General features: G+C 43.5%; 1 protein-coding gene across 2 annotated transcripts in view; it reads left to right on the forward strand.

Annotated features, from left to right (window-relative positions):
* The window catches only part of DNAH10 (dynein axonemal heavy chain 10), a 175,380-nt gene that overhangs the window by 66,896 nt on the left and 92,028 nt on the right, over positions 1 to 16,456 (forward strand). For both annotated transcript variants that reach the window (XM_031936393.1, XM_026457372.2), the window contains 5 exons: positions 2,432 to 2,585; positions 4,606 to 4,839; positions 6,913 to 7,035; positions 9,592 to 9,825; positions 12,446 to 12,669. In XM_031936393.1, the coding sequence (XP_031792253.1) occupies positions 2,432 to 2,585; positions 4,606 to 4,839; positions 6,913 to 7,035; positions 9,592 to 9,825; positions 12,446 to 12,669 (969 nt within the window). The remainder of the gene's footprint in view (positions 1 to 2,431; positions 2,586 to 4,605; positions 4,840 to 6,912; positions 7,036 to 9,591; positions 9,826 to 12,445; positions 12,670 to 16,456) is intronic.

Raw genomic sequence — 16,456 nt, forward strand, 5'->3', positions numbered from 1 at the left:
GCTCTGTCACCCAGGCTGGAGTGCAGTGGCCGGATCTCAGCTCACTGCAAGCTCCGCCTCCCGAGTTTACGCCATTCTCCTGCCTCAGCCTCTGGAGTATCTGGGACTATAGGCGCCCGCCACCTCGCCTGGCTAGCTTTTTTTTTTTTGTATTTTTTTAGTAGAGACGGGGTTTCACAGTGTTAGCCAGGATGGTCTCGATCTCGTGATCCGCCCGTCTCGGCCTCCCAAAGTGCTGGGATTACAGGCTTGAGCCACCGCGCCGGGCCCAGACTGAGAGTTTTTAAGGATTTAGGGTAGGAGAGTTTATCAGAGGTTTGGACTGCTTCTGTGTCTCTTTGTTGTGCTTATCTGGGAGGGAGAGTTGTGTATCTATTCCCATGCATTTTTCTGCAGCTGCAGGCATACCTGCCGAGTCTGCTTTTAGCTCCCCTATCTTAGTGCACCTGAAGGGAAAGGAATGTGCTTATTAAGGTCCACTGTTTTACTGGGGCCCATTGTATGAGGGTGAAGTTTGGCAGTTACCCAAGAGACTTCCTTCTGTCCTCCCTCTGTGCCCGAACTGTCTTGTCTGTGTTTTCCTGTCTGCCCTTTCTGGCAGCTTGTAGTTAGAAGAGAAATTATTTCCTTGAAATGCATGGGCTAGAAAGGGGAGCTGGACCTTAAAGTGGCAGTATTTGTCCAAGATGAGGGTGCTCCTGCTCTGTCACACAGAAGCACAAAGAGGAGACTTTCCCTTTGATGTAATTTACTATAATTGAAAGGACTGGGTGGGAACTGGAGAGGGAATCACTCTCTCCCAGTGACTCAGGGCTGTGTCGTGTTGAGTGTGAACCCTCTAACCCACCACCAGGGTTATGTCACGGGCTGGCCCCAGGTCCGCTCTGCCCACATGCAGTCCATCAATCGCCGTGACATGGGTTTTGCAAAACAGAAAGATTTATTCACAAGGCCGCCAAGCAAGGAGGCAGGCGAGCAGCCCTCACATCTGCCTCCCTGAAGATAAGGCTTAGGGATGTTTAGGGGTTAGGGGAGTGGGGTGGTTGAAGTCGAGGGGGAAGGTGGTTGGTGGTGGGGAAAAGGAAGTAACAGGTTCATTCTGAACAAGTGTAGCTGGGGTTCACAGCTTTCACAGGACATAGGCACAGAAAATGGGGTTGTCAGCGTGGCCTGAGGGTGGAGTTTTTGGCCTTCCAACATCAAAAGGCCACCTCTGGGACACTTGCATAGGCCCAGTTGAAAGGTCAGTGGTCTCAACCAGTTGGAACTGGACAGAGGAGTTGGCTCAACTTCCTGAAAAACAACCAAAGCGATCATCGCCATAGTGACCTGTGAATGTTATCCATAGTAGCTGGTGAAGGTTAAGTTTCAGCATTCAGTGATGAGGACTTCAGCTTCATGGGCAAAGGGAAAAAAAAATAAAAAGCAAGTGACCATAAGCCACAGAGCAGGCACTGATGACACTTACCCCTCAGTTTCAGTTCTGACACCCTCCTTCCTGTCAGTGCTGTCAGTGCTGTGCTAGGCCAGGGGGTTCAGAGACCGATGAACCAGTAGGGCCTCTTTTCTGACCATTTCCATGGCCGTGTGTGTGTGTGTGTGTGTGTGTGTGTGTGTGTTTACAACACTCAGTGATTCGACACTTGCTGCTCACGTGCTGGGTCCATGGCGTTTTGCTGTCTAGCTTAGCATGCTTAGCTCCCTTACTCACACCCATTCCATATACACAGAACCAAAACATGGGCAAATTCACAGGCCAGATGTAAACCTTAAAGGTAGGCCAATCAAGTGAAGAGTAGAGCTGCCTCTGTTGTGTCTGTGTGCACAGGAGTCTGCCCCGACTGTCCCGTCTGAACGGGCCCCTTCGTCCCTCCTCTGGCACGCTGTGGTTTTCTCATAGTACTCAAAACCCTGTGTCATTATTTAGTTTATGTATTTGTTTATTGTTTGTTGTATGTCTCCCCAAGTAAATGGCAGGTTCCCTGAAGCTAGGGGTGTTGCCCTTGGTAACTCTGTTCCCTAGTCCACTGCCTGGCATGGAGTCAGCACTGAAATATTTATCAAATGCACAAGCACTCATAATTTACATGAGGCTCTCAAAAAGACTGAGTGATTCAACAGAGATTGAGGTCATTGGTCGAGAGACTATGACAGAAGCAGTTCCCAATAATTAAAAGTTGTATATTTTATGAGATGGCTGTCAAGACTAGTGTATATAGTGTTTTGCGATACATTGTTTTCAGGTTTAACTCTGGAGGCCACTGGGATTTTGGAGAACTTTGGGAATATATTTCCAGTGATGTCCTCATGTTTCAGAATTTCATTATAAGAAGTTTACAAAGTGAGATTTGTCCTGTGATTTAAATGGGAATAATCGAACTCCTCACTAAACTCAGTAAGCATAAAGATTTGAATGCTGATGTGCTTTCAGGCATTGGAAGGAACTTATGGAAAAAACGTCTGTCTTTTTTGAAATGACCGAAACGTTCACCCTGGAAAATATGTTTGCTATGGAACTGCACAAACACACGGATGTTCTCAATGAGATTGTCACAGCAGCAATCAAGGAGGTTGCCATTGAGAAGGTAAGACTTCAGTTAAAAACAGGCTGGAGAAAACAGAGTCTTCTTTTAATTCAAAAAGAAAATAGGGAGACCTCATCTCTACTAAAAAAAAAAAAATTAGCTGGGCGTGGTGGCATGCCTTTAGTCCTAACTTCTTGGGAGGCTGAGGTGGGAGGATCACTTGAACCTAGAAGATGGAGGCTGCAGTGACCTGTGATTGCACCATGACACTCCAGCCTGGGTGACAGGGTGAGACATTTTCTGTCTCAAAGAAGAAAAACAAACAGAAAAGAGAAAACATATTTGCTTTAGTACCTGCTGTACTTCAGTAATAAAGAATTATATTAAATACAATTTCTGTTTTAATTAAATGTTTTATTGTTCCCAATTTAGTTTCATTTTCTATTGTTTAAAAAAAAATTTCTTATTTATTTATTTATTTATTTTGCCATTGATTTTTAAATAGAAGTAATAGATGTTGATGGTAGAAAATTGAAAAAAATTCATAATCCCACCACTTGAAAATAATTATTAACTTTTTAGTGTATTTCTTTCCCTACTTCAAAATGCATGCACACACATATACATATGCATACACACATACTACTCATATATGTGCATATACGCCCATGCGTTTGTGTGCACAAACATACACATACACAGGTACACACATACACATACCCCTACACATACATGCACATACATGTATACAGTCATGTGTCACCTAATGGCGGGGACACATGCTGAGAAATGTCTCCTGAGTTGATTCGTGTTTGTGCAAACAAACCTAGCTGGGATGACTACTGCACACCTAGGCTGTTGGCTAGAGCCTATTGCTCTGGACTGCAAGCCTGTACAGCAAGTGACTATATTGAGTACTGTCAGCCATTGTAACCTAGTAGTACGTGTGTATCTAAATATAGAAAAGGTACAGCCAAAATATGGTCTAATAATCCTATGGGACCACCATTGTATATGAGATTCATCACTGGCTGAAATGTCCTTATGCAGTGCATGACTGTACATAGTATACCACACATGTATATATACACATGTATATACATGTAGACACATATGCATGGAAACACACAAAATATACATGCCGTGTGCACACAGCATACCTAACATATACACATAATGTATATACATGTGTACATATGCACATAATGTACACACAGTGTACCTAATATATACATGTACACATAATGTACACTATGTATTCTTGTACACACAATGTACACACAGTGTACCTAATATGCACACATACATATAATGTACACACATATACATATACATACAATGTACAATGTACCTAATATACACATGTACACACAGTATACACACATGTATACATATACACACAGTGTACACAATATACCAAACGTATGCATAATATACATATAATGTACACACGTAGTATGTATACACATATGCGTATGTATTGATACAGATTTTTTTTGAAACGGGGTCTCCCTATGTTGCCAAGGCTGGTCATGAACTCTTGGGCTCAAACATCTGCTCACCTTGACTTCCTAAAGTGTTAGGATTACAGGCATGAGCCACCGCCCCCTGCCTCGATACAGATTGTTTTGAATATGGAATCATAAGAGACATATCATTTTGTAATTTGTTTTTTGTGACAGTAGAGTAAGCACAGGGGCAGGATCTCATAACTGTGCAGGCTTCGGGGGCAGACTGTGGGGTTGAGATCCTGTTTCTGGGGCTCAGTAGCTAAGTCTCATGCCTGAGTCCCAGTTGCCATCTCTGTAAAATGTGGGTGATAATAATCCCTACCAATATAATTTGAGGTATTTGCTTTGAAGACTGAATGAGATCATGTATTTGACATGCTTACCTGCCACATAGCAAATGCTTGATAGGTGACTATTATTACCATGACAGAATCCCAACTTTTCAGGAAACAGACCCAGGACTCCAATTGCGTTGTTAGCCGAAAGCAAGCTAAGGCAGGTGTTTTTGGGCTGAGGCTCGGTCTTTTCAGTTCATGTGCCTGAATCATTCTTTTTCTATTCCTGAACAGGCTGTGAAGGAAATCCTAGACACGTGGGAAAATATGAAATTCACTGTAGTCAAGTATTACAAAGGCACACAGGAGCGAGGCTACATCCTGGGTTCTGTTGACGAAATTATTCAGTCTCTTGATGACAACACTTTCAACCTGCAGAGCATCTCAGGAAGCAGATTTGTGGGGCCTTTTCTGCAAACTGTTCACAAATGGGAAAAAACGCTTTCTCTAATAGGAGAAGTCATTGAGGTGAGAGAAAAGATGAACAAAAGATGGATTAGAGCCAGTACATAGCAGTAGCTTATATATAAGGATATTTTGTGCTTAGAACTTGTATATGAGGATATTTTGTGCTTAAAAACAAATGATCCTCTTTCATACTTTTTTGTCTTGATTTATGTTGAGGGCAAGAGTGCATGATCAAAGGAATTGATCTAAGTTTTTATTTTAGTGAATGATTTTCATTTCCAAGATTCTTAATTGCTTCTTTTTCGTATATCTCTGTTTTTCTTTGATACTGTCCTGTTCTTGTTGCAAGGATGCTTTTGCCTCCTTGATGACGCTGAAAATTAGAAACATTTATTTTACATTCCTTTTCAGATTTCTCTACACTTGTTTTTTAAATGCCTGTTGACTCTCTCTTATGGTGGTGGGTTTTCCTCTGTGTGATTTTGGTTTTTTTTTCTAGCTCATCTCACATGTATTTGTTTTTTTTCTTGTGTTTGTTTCACTTTGTCATCTGTTCTTGCAGCCTCTTTAACCTGGGGCCTGTCACACTGGGAAGTAGCAAGGTCTTATAGTAGGTGGTTTGGGGCTTTCTTCCTTTTGGGCAACACTTGTCCAGACCTCTGTGAGCAACCCAGGCTCACTGCACCATATTTGTGCAGTTGCCTTTTTTTCCTCCCCAGACCACAGGCAAGCACCTTGTTTTTGGCCACAATCCAAGCCTTGGGTGGGATGAAGCCAGGCCTGGTTCACTGGCCAAGTGTGTGATCAGGCCTCCATCATGCCTGGGCTTCCTTGCCTTGCTTTTTTGTTCATTTGTTTGTTTTGTCTATGACTTTGTGTTAGTGGAAGCTCATATGTGGGATATAGCACGGTTTTTTAATTTGTGAGTTAAAAACATTTTTTTTTAGATGGAGTCTTACTCTGTCGCTCAGGTTGGAGTGCAGTGGTGCCATCTCGGCTCACTGCAACCTCTGCCAGCTGGGTTCAAGTGGTTCTCCTGCCTCAGCCTCCAGAGTAGTTGGGATTACAGGCATGTGCCACTATGCCTGGCTAATTTTTGTATTTTTAGTAGAGATGGGGTTTCACCATGTTGGCCAGGCTGGTCTTGAAATCCTGACCTCAAGTGACCTGCCCACCTTGGGCTCCCAAAGTGTTGGGATTACAGGCATGAGCCACCATGTTCAGTCAAAAAAAAATTTTTTTTTTATTGAGGTGAAATTTACATAACATAAAACTAGCTATTGTAAAGTGCACAATTCAGTGACATTTTGTACATTCACAGTGTTGTGCAGCTACCACCTCTAGTTCCAGATTTTCGTCAAACCAAAAGAAAAGCCAGTACCCCTTAAGCAGTCGCTCCCTACCCATCTCCTCACCCCAGCATCTGGCAACCTCCAGTCTGTTTTCTGTGTCAATGGATTTACCTATTTTGGGTATTTCCTATAAGTGGAATGACACGATATATGATCCTTTACGTCTGACTTTTCTCACTTAGCATGATGTTTTCCAGGTTCATCCGTGTTTTAGCGCGTGTCAGTGCTTCCATCCTTTTTATGGCCCAATAATATTAAATCATGTGGATTGATCATATGTTGTTTTTCTGTTCATTGACTGATAGACATTTGGGTTGTTTTCACCTTTTGACTATTGTGAACAGTGCTGCCGTCAGCATTCATGTACAACTGCTTGAGTCCCTGTTTTCAATTCTTTTGAGTCAATACCTAGGAGTGGACTTGCTGGGCACATGGTACTTGGCTTACTTTTTGCATGGCTTTGGCATGGCCTGTCCTTAGTTGTTGTGGGTCACGGCCTTCACCCCCTTCTCATAACTAGACGTTTTCCTACTTGTGCTGGGCTGCATGGAGAGCTTTCTTTTGCTTTAGAGCGTGGCCCATTAGTTATGCTTTCCTCGGCATTCATATTCATTGGAGTGGAGGGAAGCTGGCCATGCAGGTGCTCACTCTGTCACCTTGCCTGGAAGGTCCTTCCACCTGGGTTGATTTGGGTCTGTCCCATGTCAGGGTGGGGCTTTGCCATCCACTCCTGGAGGTATCTGATAACCCCTGCTGACACTGACCTTTTGTACATTTACAGATTTGGATGTTGGTTCAGAGAAAATGGATGTATCTTGAAAGTATTTTTATTGGTGGAGATATAAGATCACAACTCCCGGAAGAGGCAAAAAAGTTTGACAACATCGATAAAGTATTTAAAAGGGCAAGTGACTCACTTGTATTTTAGTAATGAAAGAAGGGCAGTGTTTTGAGATGTTTGTACTTTTTTATTTGCACATTGTATTTTCTCCATTGGTAGCTTCTCTCTCATTTTTTAGAGACAGGGTTTTGCTCCGTTGCCCAGGCTGGAGTGCAGTGATGTGATCATGGCTCTCTGTAGCCTCAAACTCATAGGCTAAAGAGATCCTCCTACCTCAGCCTCCCAAACAGCTGGGACTACAGGCATGTGCTGCCATGCCCAGCTAATTAAAACATTTTTACAGGGATAGGATCTTGCTACGTTGTCCAGGCTGGTCTCAAACTCCTAGCCTCAAGTGACTCTCCCACATCAGCCTCCCAAAGCACTGGGATTACAGGCATGGGTCACCTTGCCCGGCCCACTAGTAGCTTCTGAATTTTTCCTGTCATTATTTATGACCCTAATCTGTCTAGTAAAAATTCCCATTTGATTTTTAGCTGCTGGCGTATGACATTGAATCTTTTTTACGTTTATTATAAAAGCAATATTTGCTTGTTTAAAATATTTTGAAAACGTAGAACAGTGGAAAAATGTATCTCTCATGGTTCTGTCACTTTAACATGTCAACATATTCCTTTTATCTTTTTCCTATGTGTATACATTTAAAAAGCATAATTGTAATCATATTGTGTACATCTTTATGTCATAATTTTCTCTTAATATTATGAGAAATATTTCATATTAGGAAGTCATCTGAGGAAATATTTTCATGGCTCTCTATATTCCAGTGAGTGGGCTGACATTAGTTTAGTTGATTATTCTCTAGTAATTTGACATTTTGTTTGAACAGAGTTATTTGCTTTTGTAAATAATGTGCAGGTTCTTGCCTAATGCTTTTTCCATAGTTAGAGTGAGTATCTTAAGATAGATTGTTAGAAAGCAAATTGCCCATGAAAGGGTGTGTGTATTTTAAAGTCATCTCCAGAAAGGGTTGGACTGGTCATCACAGTGGCTGGTCGTTAGTGTGGCTGGGATTTTAACCCAGCTCATTTGCTCTCAAAGCCTGGGTATTTTGCTACTTAGCTTTGCTGCTGTGTTCTTTAATTAGAGGTGGCCAGTTCATGTTTTGGTCTCTTTTATCCACTAGCGTTTATAATTGTTTCATACCCATTTGCATAAGCTCTTTTTTTAAACTTAAAAGAATTATACAACACATATCAGGCCGGGCACGGTGACTCACGCCTGTAATCCCAGGACTTTGGGAGGCCGAGGTGGGCGATCACTTGAAGTCAGGAGTTCGAGACCAGCCTGGTCAATGTGGTGAAACCCCATCTGTACTAAAAATACAGAAAAATTAGCCAGACGTGGTGGTGCATGCCTGTAATCCCAGCTACTCAGGAGGCTGAGGTGGGAGGATTGCTTGAACCTGGGAGGTGAAGGTTGCAGTGAGCTGAGATGTCGACACTGCACTCTAGCCTGGGTGACAGAGTGAGACTCCGCCTCAAAAAAAAAAAGAAGAATAACATGACAAGTATCAATTCATTACCGAATGCCTTAGAAATTACAAAAAGCCAAGAAAAAAGAAAGGAAGAAAAAAGTACCTATAATCCCCTTGCCCAGGGTAACCATTTTAACGGTTGAGCATGTAGCTTTCCGGAATGTTTATTCCTGCATAAACATACAAATATATATAGATAAATAAGTAACATTCGACAAAATAGGATCATTCTTTTTTTTTTTTTTTTAAAGAGACGAGGTCTTGCTTTGTTGCCCAGTGATCATAGCTCACTGCAGCCTCCAACTCCTGGGCTCATATGATCCTCGCCTTGGCCTCCCAGATAGCTGGGACTACAGGTGTGCACCACCACACCTAGCTAACTTAAAAAAAAAAAAGATTTTTTTTTCTTTTTTTTTAGTAGCGATGGAGTTTTGCTCTATCGCCCAGGCTGGTCTCAGACTCTTGGCCTCAAACGATCCTCCTGCCTTACTCTCCCAAAGCACTGGGTTTATAGGCATGAAACTAGAATCATTCTTACCAATATCATTGGCTATTTTCATTGAACAACTTGACGTATTTCAATAAATAAACATCGAAATTATCACTCACAGCAGATGACTGACCTGTTGCTGGACATTGAGGCTATTTCTTTCTTTTTCTGCTGTGGTGAAGAAGCTGCTGTGAATATTCTGTATATACAAATCGCTCACGGTGGAATTGCCAGCTTCCTTTACTCAGCAAATGTTGATTGGGTTACTGGGTGTAAGCACTGCTGTAGGGTGGGGTGGAACCCATCAGTGAACAAAACAAAAAATCCTTTCCCTGTGCAGCTGGCCGCCTTATGGGATAACGAAAAGAAAAACCAGAAACCAGTTAGTTACATGTAGTACGTCAGAAGGTGCTAAGGATACGCATGTTTAAAAATGATAAACTGATCCCCTGAAAGCCGATGGCACTGGGCAGCTTGTCAGTTTGGTCTCTGCTGTGCCTGGGCTCTGGTGCGTGCCTGTTGGGGGTCAAAAACAGTGTGTCTGCTCCCCCTGCTCACCCTGCTTGATGGCCTCTCCTCTGTCCTGGTCCAGATCATGGGCGAGACCTTAAAAGACCCCGTGATCAAGAGGTGTTGTGAAGCCCCAAACCGCCTCAGCGACCTACAGAATGTCAGCGAGGGCCTGGAGAAATGCCAGAAAAGCCTCAACGACTACTTAGATTCAAAGAGAAACGCTTTCCCGAGGTTCTTCTTCATTTCTGACGATGAGCTGCTCAGCATTCTGGGGAGCAGTGACCCACTCTGTGTCCAGGAGCACATGATCAAGGTTGGCCCTCTGGGTGGGCAGGGGCTCCCCGTGTAAGCCTTAGGACCGCCTTCGGTCCTCCCTGGTTCCCTTTGCCATGAGGTTCAACCCAAAAGGTTAAGACTGAAATGTTGCTAGAGTTGGGTTTTTGGTTTGTTTTCTGAGATAGGGTCTGGCTCTGTTGCCCAGGCTGGAGTGCAGTGGTGCAGTTCGTGGCTCACTGCAGCCTCGACCTCCCTGACTCTAGTGATCTGCCACCTCAGCTTCCTGAGTCGCTGGGACCACAAGTGCACACCACCATGCCTGGCTATTTTTTATATATATTTTTTGGAGAGATGGGGTCTCATTATGTTGCCCAGGCTGGTCCCTAACTCCTGAGCTCCAGCGATCCTCCCACTTCAGCTTCCCAAAGTGCTGGGATTGCAGGTGTGAACCACCGCACTCAGCCCTGGAGTTTTAATTTGAAGCGTAAGCCTGACGATATTCACTCAGTCTGAAATCACACCAGATTCAGCGCTTTTTCCATAGTCCAAAACCTTTCCTTTTATAAACTAAAAAAAATTAAAAATAAAAAATACAGAAATATACGAAGACTAATATATTAAACAGAGAGGCATTAGAGGATAGTGGTTTCACACATGGACTCTAGAACCAGATGGCTGGGGTTCAAATCTTTGCTCTATTCTGAGTTTCTGTGTGACCTTCGGCAAGTTACTTGATCTCTCTGGACATCAGTTACCTCATCTGTGAACGGACATAACCCCGATAGTTACCTGTTTCAGTGGAGCTGCTATAAAGATGGAATGAGTTACTATTTATAAAGCACTTTGAACAGTGCCTGCTTTGCAATGTTGGCTAAACAACCCTCTCCACTACCCAGAATTGGCACGTGTTACCATTTAGTCATATTTGGTTTGTGTCTGTTTTTTGTGAAGTTGTACAAATTTGCAATACTCTTTGTGCCCATCCCCATTCATACTTCCTCTACTTTCTTTTTTTTTTTTTTGAGATGGAGTCTCACTGTGTCACCCAGTCTGGAGTGCAGTGGCGCGATCTCAGCTCACTGCAACTTCCACCTCCTGGGTTCAAGCCATTCTCCTGCCTCAGCCTCCCGAGTAGCTGGGACTACAGGCGCCAGCCACTGTCATGAATTTGTTATGATTCCTTCCAGACCATAACTTCATACTTTTTAAATAAATGTATATGTATCCATGAACCATTTCTGGAATGGCAGGAAACAGCAGAGAAAACTGTCCCTTGTGATGGAGAACAGAGGCTGGCCAGATATGATCTTTGGCCTGCTAATCAAAGCTCTTTATCTAGCGTCAGCCCGGGCAGGGGCTCTGAGCCTCGGCACTACTGGCATTTGGGGCTGGATGATCTTTGCCGTGGGTGCTGTCCTGTGCATTACAGGATATTATGTAGCATCCCTGATCGCAACCTACTAGATGCCAGTAGCACCCCCTCCCTAGTTGTGACAACCAGAAACATCTCCAGACATTGCCAATGTCCCCTGGTGGCAAAATCATCCCCAGTTGAGAATCAGTATTGCAGGGTAATTCTTCCATTCCAAATTAACAGAGCACTTAGGAACAAGTGCTTTCTTCCATACTTTCTGTTTAATTAATGCTGACTTCCTTGTTAAAGTAAAATTCATGTTTTTGACTGCATGTTTTTCCTTTCTCAAAGGGGAGGCTTATACAGTATTCTGTTTCTTTTTTTTTTTTTTTTTTTTTGAGATGGGGCCTTGCTTTGTTGCCCAGCCTGGAGTCAGTGGTGTGATCACAGCTCATTGCAGCCTCTACCTCCTGGGCTCAAGCGGTCCTCCTGCCTCAGCCTCCTAAAGTGGTGGGATTACAGCCATGAGCTATTGTGCCTGGCCTTCTGCTTCCACTTTTGTAAATAAGTATTTTACTGTTACAGAAAAATATAGTATCAGGAATACTTCATTTACTGTTTGCCTCTTTTGGAGACCTCTGATTTTATTCTTTCAAATCTGTTTGTTGCCTTCCCTTCCTCTCTGATTTGCGAGTGCCTTGTATTATATGGTGGGCCCTAAAGGACCCATTGTCCTAAATGTTATTCTAATTAATAACAATGACAATAATCAGCAAATGCCACGTGTTTAACAGTGTGCTGGCATTCGACTCACATTGTTTCATTTGATTCTCCCAAGCCCACCTTGGTAAGTGCCATGATTATGTTTATTCCAGGCGGAGAGAGGAGGAGCAACTCACCCATAGTTGCTCAACTGGATAGTGGGGAAGCTGGGATTCCACCACAGGCCTCTGTTCCCCAGCCTGGGGTGTTAATCACCCTTCCTCCTCCTCCACGTTCCACTGGCTCCTATGTCCAGATATCTCCCCACTCCAGCAGGGTTAGGGACAGAGTCTGTCTTCTTTTTCTTTCTGCTTTCAATCCTCCACAGATCTGCACAGTGCAGAGTAAATGAAAGTCCCCAACAAGTGTCTTTCGGATGAGCACACAGGTGGGTGAACGACATCCATCTTGCCTGTGATCTCGGCTCAATGGTTGCCATTGCTTTCATCGTGGCAGCTCTGCTGGATGAAGCACTGCTGGCTGGTCTTTGATTCCAGAACTCAGTGCAGGTCTTACAGGGCCTCCTCTCCCTGTTTTGCAGATGTACGACAACATAGCATCGCTGAGGTTTAACGACGGCGATAGTGGAGAAAAACTGGTATCCGCGATGATTTCAGCAGAAGGAGAAGTCATGGAGTTTCGGAAGATCGTGCGGGCCGAAGGGCGCGTGGAGGACTGGATGACAGCAGTTTTGAATGAAATGAGAAGAACTAATAGACTAATTACCAAAGAGGCTATTTTTAGATACTGTGAAGACAGAAGCAGGCAAGTCTGTGAATATGAACGTGCATTGCTCTATCCTACTCGTAGTCATAATGGATTAATTTTAAGGGCTTGGAGTAGATTGACTGACATTCCAAATGAGGTTTTATTATTTTGCAATCGGTAATTAGTGGACAGATAGATGTCTTTATTTTTATTTTTTTGAGACAGGGTCTTGCTCTGTCACCCAGGCTGGAGTAAAGTGGCACAATGGCTCACTGCAGCCCTGACCTCCCGGTTTCAAGAGATCCTCCCACCTCAGCCTTCAGTGTAGCTGGGACTGCTGGGCATGGGAATTACCACGCCTGGCTAATTTTGTACTTTTTTGTAGAGAGGGAGTCTCACTGTGTTGCCCAGGCTGGTCTCAAACTCCTGGGCTCAAGTGATCCTCCCACCTGGGCCTCCTGAAGTGCTGGGATTACAGATGTGAGCCACTGCACCCGGGCAAGCTAGCAGTCTTTAGTATATGTGCTGCCGAAGCGAGCTCAAGATAGCAGTCTTCAAATGATCACACCGAGCAGTACTCTGAAAGTATGCCCCCTGGTGGCAGCACAGGGCCCCTGCGATTGTTAGAAATGCTGATTCTTGGGCCTTAGCCTGCACCTGTGCATCAGAACTCTGGAGGTGGGGCCGGAGGATTTGTGTTTTTGCAAGCTCCCAGGGGATTCCCAGCACCCTTAGCGTGTGACCCGCTGACTTAGTGAACCACCAGAAACGAGGTGTTTAGTAGGATGATGTGGTATGTAACGTTGTTTCTAAAATATTTACTGAATTTCTACTGCATAGAAAGATTTTTGTGGCTAGAGAGGCTTCAGGATATCATGCTGAGCCCTGCCTGCTCCTAGCAGCTGAGTGCAGTTCAATTAGAAATACAGAAAGCCTCTCTGGCTAACTTGTTCAATTAGATTGAGGCAGGATCCCCCTTAAAGTTGGAGTATATTTGGCAGGGCCTTGATGCAGACATAAAATCTTTCTTGTTATTATGAGAACACCATCCTCTTGATTTTGTACACTGCCTTTTTGATTTTACAAAATGCAAACATCTACTTAAAAATTATCAGAGAACAGCATAATATTTATTTGAATATGATCCTGCTGTTTCCGAGGTACTGAGGCATATAAAAAATTTGTTAGCATCTTTATGTAGATATGTTCAGTGGTATGCTGGTAAACTGAATGTCTGGAAAAAAACTTTTTTAAAGCTTTGATTTAAAGTATTTGCCAATTTCCATGGTGCAAATATTCCTGCCATGGCTGATTTCAAAGCTCAATGAAATAACAGTAAGTGGTTTAACAACCAGCTTGCAAAATTCCTGAGTATTTGACAGTTAGTCTTGCGAGTTGATAGGAGGTGGCCCTACCATTCATTTAACCAATATTTCTTCAACCCCTGCTCTGGGCTATTCACTATGCTAGATGCTATTTCAAAACCAGACTAGACAGAAATCTCTGCCTTCTGTATGTATTAATCGCTGAATGTTTGAAAGTCTCTTTCATGCTCAAAATACTATGAATTTTAAGTCAGCATCAGTTGATTTGATTTGCATGATAGCTACCACTTTGCTAGGGCATTGCTACGTTTGGCAGTTCTTAGTTGGTGGAAAAGAGTAAGGGAATTCAGCCTGATGGACTGAAAAAGATATTTTTCTCATCCCAATGCGCCTTTGAGCACATGAACTTGTTGCTTCCAACAGGGAGAATAGTTGACATGAGCATGTTGATTTATTTGAGCTGATACGTGTGGCATCACTGAGAAGTTAAGGCCAGCTGTATCTAGTCCCAGGAAACACCAGTGTCCTGGGATTTCTTAGCTTTGCCCTGGTCATTTAATCTTCTCTGATCCTGTGGCCTCAGCTGCCACCTCTCCCTGTTTCTGATTCTAGGTTTGCATGTTCTTTGCAAGGCCCATCTTTGCTCGTCATTTCAGTGTCATCCTCTGGGTGTTCGTAATCTTTGTTGTCTCTCTCCTGATGTGTAGGAATCATGGATATAAGTAATCTTTAGGTTTTAGCTGCACTGCAGAATTTTAAAATAAGACAACAAAGGTCAATGTTCTTTTTATTGCTTTTCTTACTTATTTATTTATTTGTTTATTTATTTTTTGAGACAGAGTCGCGCTCTGTCACCCAGCCTGGAGTGCAAGGGCGCAATCTCAGCTTACTGTAACCTCCGCCTCCCAGGTTCAAGCGATTCTTCTGCCTCAGACTCCCGAGTAGTTGGGATTACAGGCGCCCACCACCACACCTGGCTAACTTTTGTATTTTTAGTACAGACAGGGTTTTGCCATGTTGGTCAGGCTGGTCTTGAACTCCCAACCTCAGGTGATCCGCCAGTCTCGGCCTCCCAAAGTGCTGGGATTATAGGTGTGAGCCACCACGCCCGGCCTCATACTCTTTTAAATTTATTTTGCCATTAACTGTAGGTCATCAAGATAATAACTGTAGTAACCCGAAGTCACTTTTCTAGTATTGGCATTGTATTAGTCTGTTTTCACACTGCTATACATAAATACCCAAGACTGGGTAATTTATGAAGAAAAATGTTTAATTGACTCACAGTTACGCATGGCTGGGGAGGCCTCAGGAAACTTACAGTTACGGCAGAAGGCAAAGGCAAAGCAAGTACCTTTTTCACATGGTGGCAAGAAAGAGAGAGAAGGAGGAACTAACAACCACTTATAAAACCATCAGATCTCATGAGAACTCACTCTGTGTCATGAGAACAGCATGGGGGGAACCGCCCCCATGATCCAATCACCTCCCACCAGGTCCCTCCCTCAACACCTGGGGGTTATGGGGATCACAATTGGAGTTGAGACTTGGGTGGGGACACAGAGCCCAACCATATCAGGCATTTATAGCTCTGAGTCCATTATTTTTTAAGTGCAGTTTAGAAAAAGAGCTTTGCCTAAATGTGTTTCAAGGCAATCACAAGCTATGTAAGTTAGTGCCTTGGTAGAGGAAATCCAAACATATGAAAAGAGGAGAAACCCCACGACTCAGCAGGATCTGTACATTAAGGGAGGATGAGATGTTTTGTTTCACCTTTCAGACTGGCAAAAATTCAAAAGCATGATACAACCTGGCCTGCAAACCTGGGCAGTGTGGTCAGAGATTATGAAATTCTTTGTTGGAATTTTAATTTTCTTTCTTGAGGCAGGGTCTTACTCTGTTGCCCTGACCACAGTACAGTGATGTGAGCTCGACTCACTGAAGCCCTGAGCTCCTGGGTTCAAGCAATCCTCCCGCCTCAGCCTCCTGAATGGTGGGGACTACAGGCATGTGCCACCACATCTGGCTAATTTTTATATTTTTGGTAGAGACAAGGTTTCACTGTGTTGCCCAGGCTGGTCTCAAACTCCTGAGCTCAAGCAATCTGCCGCAGCTTGGCCTCTCATAATGCTAGGATTACAGGTATGAGCCACTATGCCCAGCCTGGAATATTTTTTACTTCTTATAATAAACCCCAAATACTAAGTAAGTTTGAAAACCTTAATCAAATATTTTATTTTATTATTTTATTTTATTTTATTTTATTTTTTAGAGACAGGGCTTTGCTCTGTCACTCAGGTTGGAGTACAGTGCACAATTGTAGTTCGCTGCAGCCTCCAACTCCTGGGCTCCAGTGCCCCTGGAGTAGCTGGGACTACAGGCGTGCGTCATCATGCCTGGGTAGTTTTTAATTTATTTTTTGTAGAGACAGGGTTTTGCTATGTTGCCCAGGCTGGTCTTGAACTCCTGGCTTCAAGTGATCCTCCGCCTTGGCTTCCCAAAGTGTTGGGATTACAGGC

This window comes from Piliocolobus tephrosceles, chromosome 10, assembly GCF_002776525.5.
Source record: "Piliocolobus tephrosceles isolate RC106 chromosome 10, ASM277652v3, whole genome shotgun sequence".
NCBI classification, from domain to species: domain Eukaryota; kingdom Metazoa; phylum Chordata; class Mammalia; order Primates; family Cercopithecidae; genus Piliocolobus; species Piliocolobus tephrosceles.